Raw genomic sequence first — 13184 nt, 5'->3', positions numbered from 1 at the left:
CAAAATATTCACGTTAGATTCATACCATCTCTGTCTGTGAAACTGCTGCTGCTCACAGATAAATCATCAGGAGTTGAGATGCCATTGGCATTGGAATTCCCAATTTTCTTTTGCGTCAAGTGCTCAAGACTCATAGCACTATTTTTTTGTGACTCTTTGGTCAAGTTCAGAAAGACCTAGAAAGAGAAGCCAAACTACTTTGTTAACATGAAAAGTGCATGTCTTTTCTCATTTCTAAGTTTACCTTTGAATTTGAATTTTTGTCACATTTATTGAGACAGATTTTTCCCATCTAAATATTTCTGTATGTAAAAATTACATGCTTTCTAATTGAGGCAACATTTTATTCTTGGTCTTACATAAGAATCGTATTGAAAAAATGTTCTTTTCTAATTTTGTGAAATATTTATTTTAAATTATATATTTTTAGAAAAATGGCACCTATTTATTCTAAGGGAACAGCAAGTTATATCAGCTTGAAGACAAAAGGAAGCGTTGAGGTATACCTCCTCCACGGTGGTGTCTGAGATGCCGTAGCACCCGATGTTGAGGTCACCCATGCCATCATCGAGTGCCCGCAGGAGTGACAGATAGGCCCCTGAGACTTTGGTGCTGAATGGAGGAAGCACATAAACAAGCTCTCCCCCAATATCCTCCTTGAGGTAGGCTTCGGGGAGATGTGATTGGATCATTGCTGTCACGGCCATAGTGTCACATATTGCATTTGCATTTAAATTCGGACTCTAAGGGAGAAAAGCAGGAATTAAAACACTCTCTTCTCTTTATACCATAGTGCCCCAGGGCCCTAGTCAGAGGGTGGGTGATGAGCTCTTTTAGGCCACTCCACACCTGAGTCGGATCATCTGTCACTGCTCTAGAGCACTGACAGATGCCACTTGGGTCTCCATTCTACTGGCCCCATTCTCCCATGCCACCCTGTCCCTTCTCTAACCCCCTCTCATTTACTCTACTCAAGCAACGACACTCTCTTTGCTGTTGCTAGAGGGCTTCGGGCTCTGGCACATCCCCTCCTCAGGGTTCTTGCAACTGGTGTTCCTATGCCCCCAGAGAGCAATATGTGCCATTCTCTCACCAACTCCAACTGTCAGTTCAACTGTCACTTTCGCAAACAACCTCTTCTCTTATTTCCCTACTTTAAAACTGCTCCACTCACCATTCCCTGTTTCATTTCGATCCATAGCATAGAAATAAACATACTAAGTGATTTACTAACAGCTAATATACTAAATAATTTACTCATTGATTGTATCATCTGAATTCCTCACACTCCATCAGAATATAAACTCTAAAAGGCCAGAGATTTTCATATCATCCATTCACTGGTATGTCACCAGTTCCTGGGACAGTGCCTGGGTATTATAAGGCATAATGCACCTAATACGTAATTTTTTAAATGAATTAATGGGTATAACTATTAAGAATATAACATTTTCTTAGATTTTGTAAATCACATGAGGAGGATTAGATAGACAATAAATGGAGGTAGTCGAAACCTTTCTAATAGCATATACATCCTGCACAGTATTTTTAAATCATATATTCTGTTAGGTGGTGGAGGGATCTTTAGTGAGCATTTTTGTTCTCCAAACGATGTAAAGGCACCGTTGACCTGTGTAAGTTACAGTCCCTGCTCTGCCACTTGAGGAGTACTAATCAGAAAGTGAACCCATGACTTCATATTCTCTTTATTTGCTTTTGATAAAGCAGAAAATTGAATTTTTGGCTTTCTAGGTTGAAATGTTAGGAGAACTAAAAGGCTGATTCTCCATCAGTAACCTTAAGATGTCAATCATTTTTAACCCAGCACAGTGGTTCCCAATGTGTCATCCCCAGACCAGCGACACTGGCATCACTTGGAAACTTTATAGAAATATAGTACATTCTGGACCTCTATCCCAGACCTATGGGATCAGACTCTCTTGGAGTGGGGCCAGAATTTGGGTTTTAGCCAAGACCTCCAGGATTCTGATGCTCACTCAAATCTGAGAAGCACTAAGCTAGCAATACTAATGAATTTTAGCAGTGAATGAAGTTGGAGACACTGTACTTCTATTTCACATAACGTTAATTTATGACTCCGTATGAGGTATATTTTCCTCCCATTCCTACCTTCTTCTTGGTGAGTGTGAGGTGATACCCATCTCCAAATGCTTCCTTCAGGTAGAATGGGGACCCACAGCACCGAAGCCCACCCTGCTCCAGGAAGGCGATGCGATCACTCAGCACTTCAGCCTCGTCCAAGTGGTGCGTCGATAGAATGATTGTTCTGGCTTGAAAATACAGACAAGAACAACAGAGACTGAAACATGAAGGTACAGTTCCCAGATAACACAGAGTTGGCCAGAGTAAGTCCTGTGACATCTGAGAAGACTCACATTTTATGAGCTAACTAAAAAACTGACTGACCTCAAAGAGCTTCCAAAATGACGAAAGAAAAAATCAGGGCCAGGCTTGGCAGCTCACGCCTGTAATTCCAGCACTTTGTGAGGTTAAAGCAGGTGGATCACTTGAGGTCAGGAGTTTGAAACCAGCCTGGCCAATATGGTGAAACCTATCTAAAATTAGCTGGGCATGGTGGCATGTACCTGTAATCCTATCTACTTGGGAGGCTGAGGCAGGAGAGTCTCTTGCACCTGGGAGGCAGAGGTTACAGTGAGCTGAGATCTTGCCATTGCACTCCAGCCTGGGTGACAGATAAAGAGTCCATCCCAAAAAGAAAGAAAAAGAAAAATTTAGAAGGGTGTTCTTAAATATTTGGAGGCAATTTTCAGACAAATTAACAGCAAATAAGCCTTTATTATGCTGAATGACTACATGTTCATCATTTGTCATGTGGGCATTGGCAATTCTTCACAGTCTATTAGAATTTTGCTCCTGTGGGTTCATTTTGCATTTCTTCTCTCTCTCTCTCTTCCCCTTTCTTCATTATGAAAAAGCAATAATTTAAGACTTTCTGAATATTCCTCTCTGATGATTCCACTCCACTCTGATTACTCCATTGCTTCACGTCCTGTTAGCACTTACTTAGTCTGTTTTCAGTTTATTTTCATTTGTGTATGTTTGGTATCTCTAATTAAATTCTTAGCTCCTCTAAGCAAACTTTGAAACTTCTGTTGGATTTGCATGCTTTCAAAAAGGCCAGTTAAATGCTTAACTCACAGCAGGGACTACATAGATATTAACCAATTGACCCAGAAAGTTATCTGGGAGAAAATTTTTTGGAAAAGAAAGAGCCAATCTTAGATTTTCAAAAGATATCCTACCCAATAAATATGTACAAGCACTATGTATCTATACAAATAAATGTTAAAATTTTAAAAAAGATATCATAAACAGAAAAGTCATCAACTTGCTTTCTGTTATTGTTTTCTTTTCTTTTCTTTTCTTTTTTTTTTTTTTTTTTGAGACAGTGTCTCAGTCATCCAGGCTGGAGTACAGTGACTTGATCACAGCTCACTGTAACCTTGACCTCCTGGGTTCAAGCGATTCTCCAACCTCAGCCTCCTGAATAGCTGGAACTACACATGCCAACCACCACAGCCAACTTTATTATTATTATTATTACTGTTATTGTTATTATTTGTAGAGACAGGTCTCACTGTGTTGCCTAGGATGGTCTCAAACTCCTGGGCTCAAGCAATCCTCCTGTCCTGGTCTCCCAAAATGCTGGGATTACAGGCGTGAGCCACTGTGCCCAGCCTGTTTGCCTTGTATATGCCAGAGGACAGAGGTATGACCGTTGGGTGGACAAGTTCTGAGAACTACTCATACCAGTTTTGTTCTTGGATATAACATCCCATATACTTCGGCGAGAACATGGGTCAACTCCAGTAGATGGTTCATCCAGAATTACTACCCTCGATCCACCAATGAGCGCTATGGATATAGATAACTTCCTCTTCATTCCTCCTGACAGCGTTCCAACTCTCTTATGACGATGGCTGTATAGTCCAGTATCTTTCAAAGTCCTTCAAAAATAATGTATGACAGTTATTTTTTGCAGATAAACTGTTCGAGTACTGGAAACGTACAATAACCCTGATTGATATGTATTTACTAAGTGACTATTACATGCTCAGTAAGGTACAATAAGCTCTTGAGGATTCATAATATAGTTTTCTATTATTCATCACTTGGTTGGAGGTACAAAATTAATACTCATAAAAAAAGCACAAAGGAATATATAATTGATTCATTTGACAAATATCTAGAGAGTACCTGCCTGTTTTGTGCCAGGCTGTGTTTTATGTACTTGGGAAAAGCAGTGAACAGATAAAATTTCTACTCATAAGGGGATTATGTTCTAGTAAGTGTGTGTATAGGGAAATCCAGTCAATAATAAATATATTCTCAAGTGATGATGATAAGTACAATTTTTTAAAAAAAGCAGAGAATGTAAGACAAGAAATGGCTGGGACATGCTCTTTTAGGCATCTATTTTATATATGGTAGTCATCTCAGAAAAAGTGACATTTCAGCAGAAACCAGGAAAGTGGTCATTTGACCAAGAATAAGTCAAATGGCCATCTGGGGAGGGTGCTGCAAGTAGAGGGAAGAGAAAATGAAAAGCTCTGGGGCTGGAGCTGGACAAGGATAGTCAAGTGTGTAGCTAGACCAGTGTGCCTAGAGCAGAGTTAATGAGGAGGCGGGTGGAAGGACATGACATCAGAAGTGAGAATAGAGGCAAGTCACGAAGGACCATGTAAGTCTTAATAAGCATGTTATTGAGTATTAATGCTAAGCATGGAAGGAAGCCACTGGAGAATTTAAATCCAGAGTGACACAGTCTGATCTGCAGTTGAAAAGGATCACCCTGGCTGCTCTTCAAAGAACAGATTTCACAAGAGATGAGTGAAATCCAAGAATCCACTTAGGAAGCTTGGACCAGTGTATAGTAGCCATGGGGATTAGAAGCAAAGGATTTGGGGCAATATGGGAGCCAGAAATGAAGAGAGTTCAGTTTCAGTGTAATAACTGGTGGGTAAATGACCTTAAATGTTGGCAATAATAAAGAAGTTGAAAAACTAAAAAGTAATTATTTTGTGAGAAAACATTTGCTGTTGGTATCCTTACCCGCACTTTACCAACCAAGCTATGGGTCTTTGAGAGGAGTTAGCAACTTATGTTCTCACTCCTGTCTTAACTTGCCTTTTTACTTCCTCGTGGAGCTGCTTTCTAGTCCAGTGAGGAACTTTGATGGAACCATATAGGAGAAGGTGTTCCTTAGTAGTGAGGTAACTGAACAAGACGTCATGCTGCATACAGACTCCCATGTTCTTCCGTACTGTGTGTAGGTCTGTTTTGATATCTTTTCCATACACAAAAATGGTGCCTGCTGAGGCCCCAAACAGCCCAGTTAACATGGAACTGGAAATGAAGAAATGATGAATTAGGTATAAACCAAGCATTGAAGCTAGATATTAGGACTAAACAGATCTCAGTTGTTAGCTTAAAAATAAAACACAGCGTATCTTCTCAGACAAGGGCAAACTATGAAATAAAATGATATTTAATGGGAATAAGAAGTAAAAATTACTTTTAAATTTTTAATAATTCAGAGTATTACATAAATACTACCTGATGATGATGGCAATGGTGGTGGTGCTGGTGGTAACAATAACAAAAACAATTAGGCTTTTAAATACAAAGTACGTTCTGTCTCCTTGAGCAAACTCATGTACTTTCCTGACGTTCCTAGTATCTACAGGTTGGCATGTCTCCAATTTACATCTGTAGCCCAGACCTTATTATTCAGCTCCAGGATTGCTTTATATATCTAATAGATAGTATCACTTCTCTGTGAGATTTCTTTTTTTTTTCTTTTTTTTTTTTTAAATGAGGTTTCTCCATGATGGCCAGGCTGGTCTTGAACTCCTGACCTCAGGTGATCCATCCACTTTAGCCTCCCAAAGTGCTAGGATTGCAGGTGTGAGCCACCGCGCCCGGCCTTGAGATTTCTGACAGAGTCCTTCAACTCAGTATGTTTAAAACTGAGCTCATGATCTTTACCCTAAAAGCCATACCCTCATTGATCTCACCTCTTTCACCATGTGATAAATTCATAGACTGGTTGCACAAGACTGGAATCCGTAAGTCATTTTTGCACTCTCCTCCTATCTTAATCTCCTAACTACATGCCCATGTCACCATTTTCACAGCTATCTTCATGGGATCATCACCATCACCACCTGCCTAACTTATCACTCCTAGTTCCTAACTCTCCTTCCCACATGCTCTTTGGTCATCTCCAGTCCTTTTCTCTACACTGTGATTAGAATGTTCTTACCTAGATAATTCCTCATCATCTTTCAGATAGTTAGTAAATGGGGCAATTATTTAATACCCATCTCCTCCACTATGATGTAAGCTCCATGAGATCAGGGAAAGATCATATTTTCTTAGCACTTTGTCTCAGTAACCTAATCAGTGCCTTGCAATGCAGACTTGTGGATTAAATTATGAATGGAATAAGCAGTTTTCCCATATGAACACTGAAATATAAATAACATACTTTATATTAAAGGCTTATATTTAATACAATAAAATGGGGGCATTCTCAGCTAAAATTATAGCCTCTTCAAGAGCCTTGTCTGTTTATTTTCTTCAATAGCCTCTTATTTCCTATTAAAAACATGAATGGAGCTGGGGGCCATTATCAATTAAATTAACACAGGAACAGAAAACCAAATACTGTATGTTCTCACTTATAAATGGGGGCTAAATGATGAGAACACACAGATACATAGAGGGGAACACCACACACTGGGGCCTTTCAGAGGGTGGAGGGTGGGAGGATGGAGAGGATCAGGAAAAATAAGTAATGGGTACTAGGCTTAATAACTGGGTGATGAAATAATCTGTAAAATAAACCCCCATGACACACATTTAACTGTGTAACAAACCTGCACTTGTACCTCTGAACTTAAAAGTTAAAAAAAAAAAATCTGGCCTTTTTGGCATTGTATTCTCCCTAGAAAGCCAACTCTGACTTTAAACAGGTCATGCAAATAGGCTGTATGCTCACTCATTTAATGACCTTCCTCTGTCCCCTTTTATTTACAAAAGAAAAAAAATTAATCCCAGTGGTTTGGCAGTCACTGAGCTGATTCGTGATGATACTAAGTAGGATATGCAGCAACTGATCCTTTTCTCAAACAAGGGCTAGAGCACCAACAGCATCTTAGAGCTGACTCAGCAACTAGTGAATGTGGAGCACTGGAGGCAAATCACATAAAAAATAATTCAAAAGAATGTCACTTTAAAAACAGTTGAACCTCTTCTTCATTCTGACACAGGAAAATGCTACATAGGTGAGGAATGAGAAAGAACAGCTTATGTTCCACTCCTGGCCTTTCTGATTTCTGTCTGATAGCTGGTGTTTCTTTTGTTTCTTTATGAGTCAAGGCAAAGATTTCCTGTGAAGAAGCAGCTGTGTTTATATCAGGAGATGCAATTTCATACTTATATATGCACCAGGCTAGAAATGCAAATAAATGAGACAGATTGGGTGTATGAAGCAGTGCAGCTTGGTAGAGACCAGGGAGGAACCAGAAAGCAGATACTCCCTTTAAGAGATCAGTTACTGGCCCAGTGCAGTGGCCGATGCCTGTAATCCCCGCACTTTGGGAGATCAAGGCCAGTGGATCACCTGAGGTCTGGAGTTAGAGACCAGCCTGGCCAACATGATGAAACCCCATCTCTACTAAAAATACAAAAACAAAAATTAGCTGGGCATGGTGGCATGTGCATGTAATCTCAGCTACTCAAGAGGCTGAGGCAGGAGAATCACTTGAACCCAGGAGGCGGAGGTCACAGTGAGCCAAGATCTTGCCCCTGCACTCCAGCCTGGGCAACAAAAGCAAAACTTCATCTCAAAAGAGTGAGTGAGAGAGAGAGAGAGAGAGAGAGAATCAGTTACTAATGAGCCCCAACCAATAGTCTCTACCTAAGAATATGAACTCAATGTTGCAGAATTTCCTATTATCTAAGAGATGCCAAGAATCTTTATTTTTATTAGAAACTTTGTATTTTACAAAATTGGCACTGAATTTTAAAAATTTAAAAAAGTATTAGAACCGGCTGGGTGCGGTGGCTCAGGCCTTTAATCCCAGCACTTTGGGAGGCCGAGGTGGGTGGATCACGAGGTCAAGAGATCGAGACCATCCTGGTCAACATGGTGAAATGCCGTCTCTACTAAAAATGCAAAAAATTAGCTGGGCATGGTGGCGCGTGCCTGTAATCCCAGCTACTTGGGAGGCTGAGGCAGGAGAATTGCCTGAACCCAGGAGGCGGAGGTTGCGGTGAGCCAAGATCACGCCATTGCACTCCAGCCTGGGTAATAAGAGCGAAACTCTGTCTCAAAAAAAAAAAAAAAAAGTATTAGAACCTTTGATTTTGACTCCATTCTATAGCATACAGGTTGAACCATCTTTCTCCATCTGGGAAATGTAATAACATTAGTTTTTACAAAAATAGGTCAGTTTTTTTAAAACCTGTATTTTTTTAATAATATGCTTCCATGGCAATAAGTGTCGAAAAGTTAACATACATGGTGGTAGTTTTCCCAGCTCCGTTGGGCCCCAGCAATGAAGTAATGTGCCCTTCATAAAAGTTCAGATTGAGGTTATCAACAGCAACTTTTGAGCCATAGATCTTTGTGACCCCATGCAGGGCAACCCCAACCGTGAGATCTTTAGGCTCAGGCTCGATGTTGGAGGAAATCATGTATTCAGGACCTGGAGAGAAATCAAGAGAAGAGTCGTAAGCTTACAAGTAAGGTAATGTAGCTAGAGTTAGACTTTATCTTTATTAAAAATTGAAGACTATAAAAATATAACCCTCTAAGTAAAAAAAAAAAAATCCAGAAATAAATGATTTATTATCATCTTCAGCCTCCTCACTTGGTTACAGAATGAATACGAGTGGAGAACCAAGGTTTATTTCACCCTTCTTTGTCGACAAAGCAGTCCCAGAATATGGTACTATAATTATATATTCTCCTTTATTCAACAGATATCAAATAGTCAAAAGATAAGCCTAAGGCTTGGTCCTCTGATTGGGCAGGATGATACCAATTTATAGAATAAATGCCTATGAGTTGTGATTTTACAGTGATAAAACTAGTTTAGATCTGTGGTTTATAGAATTTGGTTCATTAATAACTATCTACGTCTTCTTCAAGGATCACAGAAGGACCACTTCTGTGGCCCATATTCACTTTATGAAGATGATACGACTCACTCTTTGGGAAGACAGACGCTTTGAACTACTTTTCCAGTATTTGTGATGGGTTAGGCTAAATTACTGATACTTGTTACTTGTTTACTCCTTTGACTGGTGACAGATGGCTGGATTTAGGGGTGCAGACTGTGGCCAAGGAACAAAATTTTTCTCTGTGTGAGTCTAACTGGACCACAAAGGGATCTGCAATCTTGGCCTAATTAGCACCATATGCTAACCAACTGAGCTAATGAGCCCAGAAAAATTCACAATTTAATCCCCATAAGAGCCCAAACACACATGTGTAGACATATTCATCCATGACTAAAAGGATGATAATTTTGCCATTTTGAAAAAAATAATGAAAACTACTAGTCATGTAATTTCATATCATTTCTCTCATCACAGTGCACGCTGTTGACCGACTTGTCTTACTGGCAGATGGGTTGGTGCTCTGCATCATGATGTTAGTGAACATGAGGCCATTGCTCTTCTCAGGCTTCACCTCTGCACACCCGAATCGCTCCTTCCAATAGGAAGGAAGGATTGGAAAATACCAGGGAGCTGCCATACCATATGTCCCTGTAATAAAAATGTATCGGGAAAAGTGATTTTTCATTGACTGTTAGCATTAAGCATCAGAAATGAAACAGTAGATCCTATGCATGGTTTAGGAAGTAGTTTTATTTTTTGACACCAAATAAAACTAAAAGGTGGTCTCAGTTTCCAAAGTAAAGCAAAAAAAACGATGGCTTTTTTTCTTGTTAGTTTTTAAGCAGCTTCATTTAGATTTACTGAAACTCATCTAACTGTACATTTATTATTGTAATGGAAAAAGCCACTATTTATCTAGGAAACAAATGTCTACAAGTTGTGATTTTACTGTGATAAAACTAGTTCAGATCTATGGTTCTGGGCTGGGTTTCCAGCCCAGAAAAAGCCACAATTTAATCCCCGTAAGTGTCCAAACAGACATGTGTAGACATAATCATCCATGACTAAAAGGATGATACTTTCGCTATTTAGAAAAACATAATTAAAATGATTAGTCATGCAATTTTATATCATTTCTCTCATAACAATGCATGCTGTTGACCTACTTGTCTTACTATTGTAAGTGTACAGTTAGATAAGTTTTAGTAAATGTATAAAGTTGTGTAATTCAGTATTAGAACATTTCTATAACAAAAAATGTGCCTCATGCCCATTTGCAGATAATCCCTGCCTCCACTCCACATCCCAGACAATCACTGATCTGCCTTCTGTCTCTATCTATTTGCCTTTAACAAAGATCTTACTTAACTGAAATCATATTCTTTTATTCATTTACAACATCAAAAAATGTATAAATATAAGTAGAGCTAAATGGAAAACTATCTAAGCATGTTAGAAAGGATGACTGCTTGAGACAAGAGAGAATCCAACTTGTCTTCTTCCTTTACAATCTGGTAAATTCTCCTTAGAATTAGGAGACTTGGTTTTTCCCTTATAATTTTTCATACTCCTATGTAGAGAGACTGGATTGATTTGACACTATTCTAAGCTTCTTAATTCACTCCATCTCTTACAGAAATATCTGAGAGGAAATTTAGCAGTATATTACCTCATCCTGAACAGTTTTTGTTAGCTTTGGGATTTGAGTATTTCTTTTTGGAGGTTATATATGACAAATAAGATTTTTTTTTAATTAAAAAAATTAAAGGCTAGGCATGGTGGCTCATGCCTGTAATCCCAGCACTTTGGGAGGCCAAGCTGGGCAGATCACTTGAGGTCAGGAGCTCGAGACTAGCCTGGTCAACATGGTGAAAACCCAGTCTCTACTAATAAAAAAATTAGCTGGGTGTAGTGGCACATGCCTACTCGGGAGGTTGAGGTAGAAGAATCGCTTGAAGCCAGGAGGCAGAGGTTGCAGTGAGCTGAGATCATGCCACTGCACTCCAGCCTAGGCAACAGAGGGAGACTCTGTCTCAGAAAAAAAAAAAAAAAAGTGTGTGTGTGTGTGTGTGTGTGTGTGTGTGTGTGTGTGTGTGTAAATTTAGTTTTTGCAAATAAAATCTTAGAACATATTAGTATTTGATTTATATTGTCGTCAACCAATAAAAAGCATATATCTGTAGGAAGCACATTCATACCTGGGAAGACATTCCTGACATACCAAGCAATAAGGAAATAAATGAAAGAGTCAGCTAGGATTAGACAGCACAGCCAGCCAAATGAGGTGGTGTCATCCTGAACTGGGGAGCTGTACATATTTTCCCACTGAAGACCTTAAAAATGAACACAGTGTTTATTCTTCTGTGATACACAGCATAGTTGTGAAAAATAAAATCCAGTTGTAAAGAAAGGGGACCTACCAATGCCCTGCTCTTCATATCTTGCAATGTACTGGCTCGCATAGCTGAATGCTGTTGGGGACAGCAGGCTCTGTGAAGAAAAGAAACAGCAATGATTGTTCTTATAGATTTCATGTGTTTCACCCAGAGGGATCATAAAATACTTAAAACTTTGGACATTTGTATAGATAAAATTGATGCTTACTCTCTAAGCATATTGAAAAATACTGTGGTCCCTTACCAAGCATGCTACAACTCTGAAGGTAGAGTAGTGGGCATAGCAGAAAACAAAAACAGGAAAATTGCAACTTGGAAATCACTTGCTAAAAATTCAAAATATAAATCTGAACTTGCTAAATGTTGTTTAGCCAGTAATAAAATAGGTAATTATGGAGTAATTCAGTATTAAGACAAAAATTAACTGAAAACATTAGGGCCCAGATGTTTTCACTCCATACATTTATTTCAGGTAACAGAAATATTAAGAATCAAAATATACTAAATTATCAGTTGATTGAATACTGATAATTGCAACAAAGTAGAAATTTAAATATTGTTTAAACCCAAAGTTGTCAATGCTGGTTATTCATTACTTTTTATTTCTATAAATAGCAAAGTTTTAATGTGGTGAAATTTCATTCTGCTTTCTAAATTTCATTCAGTAATCTTAATGCTTTAATTAAAATTCTTAAATTAATTTAATGCTTCTGAATTGAAAAGGCAGAAAAGAATTTAAGGTTGATTATATGCTGTTGGTGCATTTGTCTTTACGGCTTTAAGCTATATTATATGTCATGAGAACCATGAGACTTATTCACACATGAGGATAATTTCAGTACTAGAGGCTTTCAGATGTTTCAGGAATTGGACCAGAGAGAAGTTAGAATTCTCGAAGACTTCTAAAACATGATGTATTACATTTTAACTGTTCTTTCTTTAGGAGCTGTTTCTTAACAGTATCACATATCATGGCTTTGTAAGCTTTTAATTGTCTTGTATGGTATACAATAATGTAGGAAAAGCTATCATTAGGACATTAAGCTTACTTTGCTATCACTGAATTTCAAATTTAGATAAGTGAACTTTCAGTTTGAGAATCCAAAAATAGACAAACAAAAATGGGTCGTTTCCCACACCTCCATTCCAGTGGTTGACTTACCACAAACACTTTCACTACATAGCTCAATTCATTCTCAACTGTAACCAGCACGATAAATGGAAAGAAGGCAATGATGTAGATGAGGCTTCCGATCAGAGCTGCAATGTTGGTGTTGTTGAAGAAGACACTGATAAGATAGCTCATAGCAATAACCGAGAGGCTATAGTCCGAAAAGTACAGGAACAAAATGAACCCATTTGTTTTAGGCAGAATGTTGCCAAACTTGAGTATAATGATGAGGATTGCGATGGTAACCAGTAGAAATCCAACACTCTCAATAAGCCAGGCAAAAAAGTGGCTGCAGGAGTTCACACCCATCATCTTCATGTACTGAAAGAAGAAAACAATGTGAGGAGCTGGTTATGCTGATATTCTCCCAAATAACAATTATTCCCTGTATTATGTCAAAATGTCATGATAGTCTCGCTATATATAGAACTAGGCCTTTTAAT

The 13184-nt window shown here is 38.6% G+C and overlaps 1 protein-coding gene across 1 annotated transcript in view; it reads right to left on the bottom strand.

Moving 5' to 3' along the window:
• ABCA12 (ATP binding cassette subfamily A member 12) overlaps positions 1-13184 on the bottom strand; it is a 201128-nt gene that overhangs the window by 44294 nt on the left and 143650 nt on the right. Inside the window, exons 24-33 of the mRNA XM_003925571.4 lie at positions 12733-13062; positions 11595-11664; positions 11373-11507; positions 9676-9822; positions 8570-8756; positions 5170-5388; positions 3793-3989; positions 2131-2291; positions 507-743; positions 26-176 (exon numbers count right to left, since the gene is read on the bottom strand). Coding sequence (XP_003925620.3) covers positions 26-176; positions 507-743; positions 2131-2291; positions 3793-3989; positions 5170-5388; positions 8570-8756; positions 9676-9822; positions 11373-11507; positions 11595-11664; positions 12733-13062 — 1834 coding nt within the window. The remainder of the gene's footprint in view (positions 1-25; positions 177-506; positions 744-2130; positions 2292-3792; positions 3990-5169; positions 5389-8569; positions 8757-9675; positions 9823-11372; positions 11508-11594; positions 11665-12732; positions 13063-13184) is intronic.

The sequence above is a fragment of the Saimiri boliviensis genome, chromosome 5 (genome assembly GCF_048565385.1).
Source record: "Saimiri boliviensis isolate mSaiBol1 chromosome 5, mSaiBol1.pri, whole genome shotgun sequence".
NCBI lineage: Eukaryota > Metazoa > Chordata > Mammalia > Primates > Cebidae > Saimiri > Saimiri boliviensis.
This window is presented reverse-complemented; position numbering and strand designations above follow the sequence as displayed.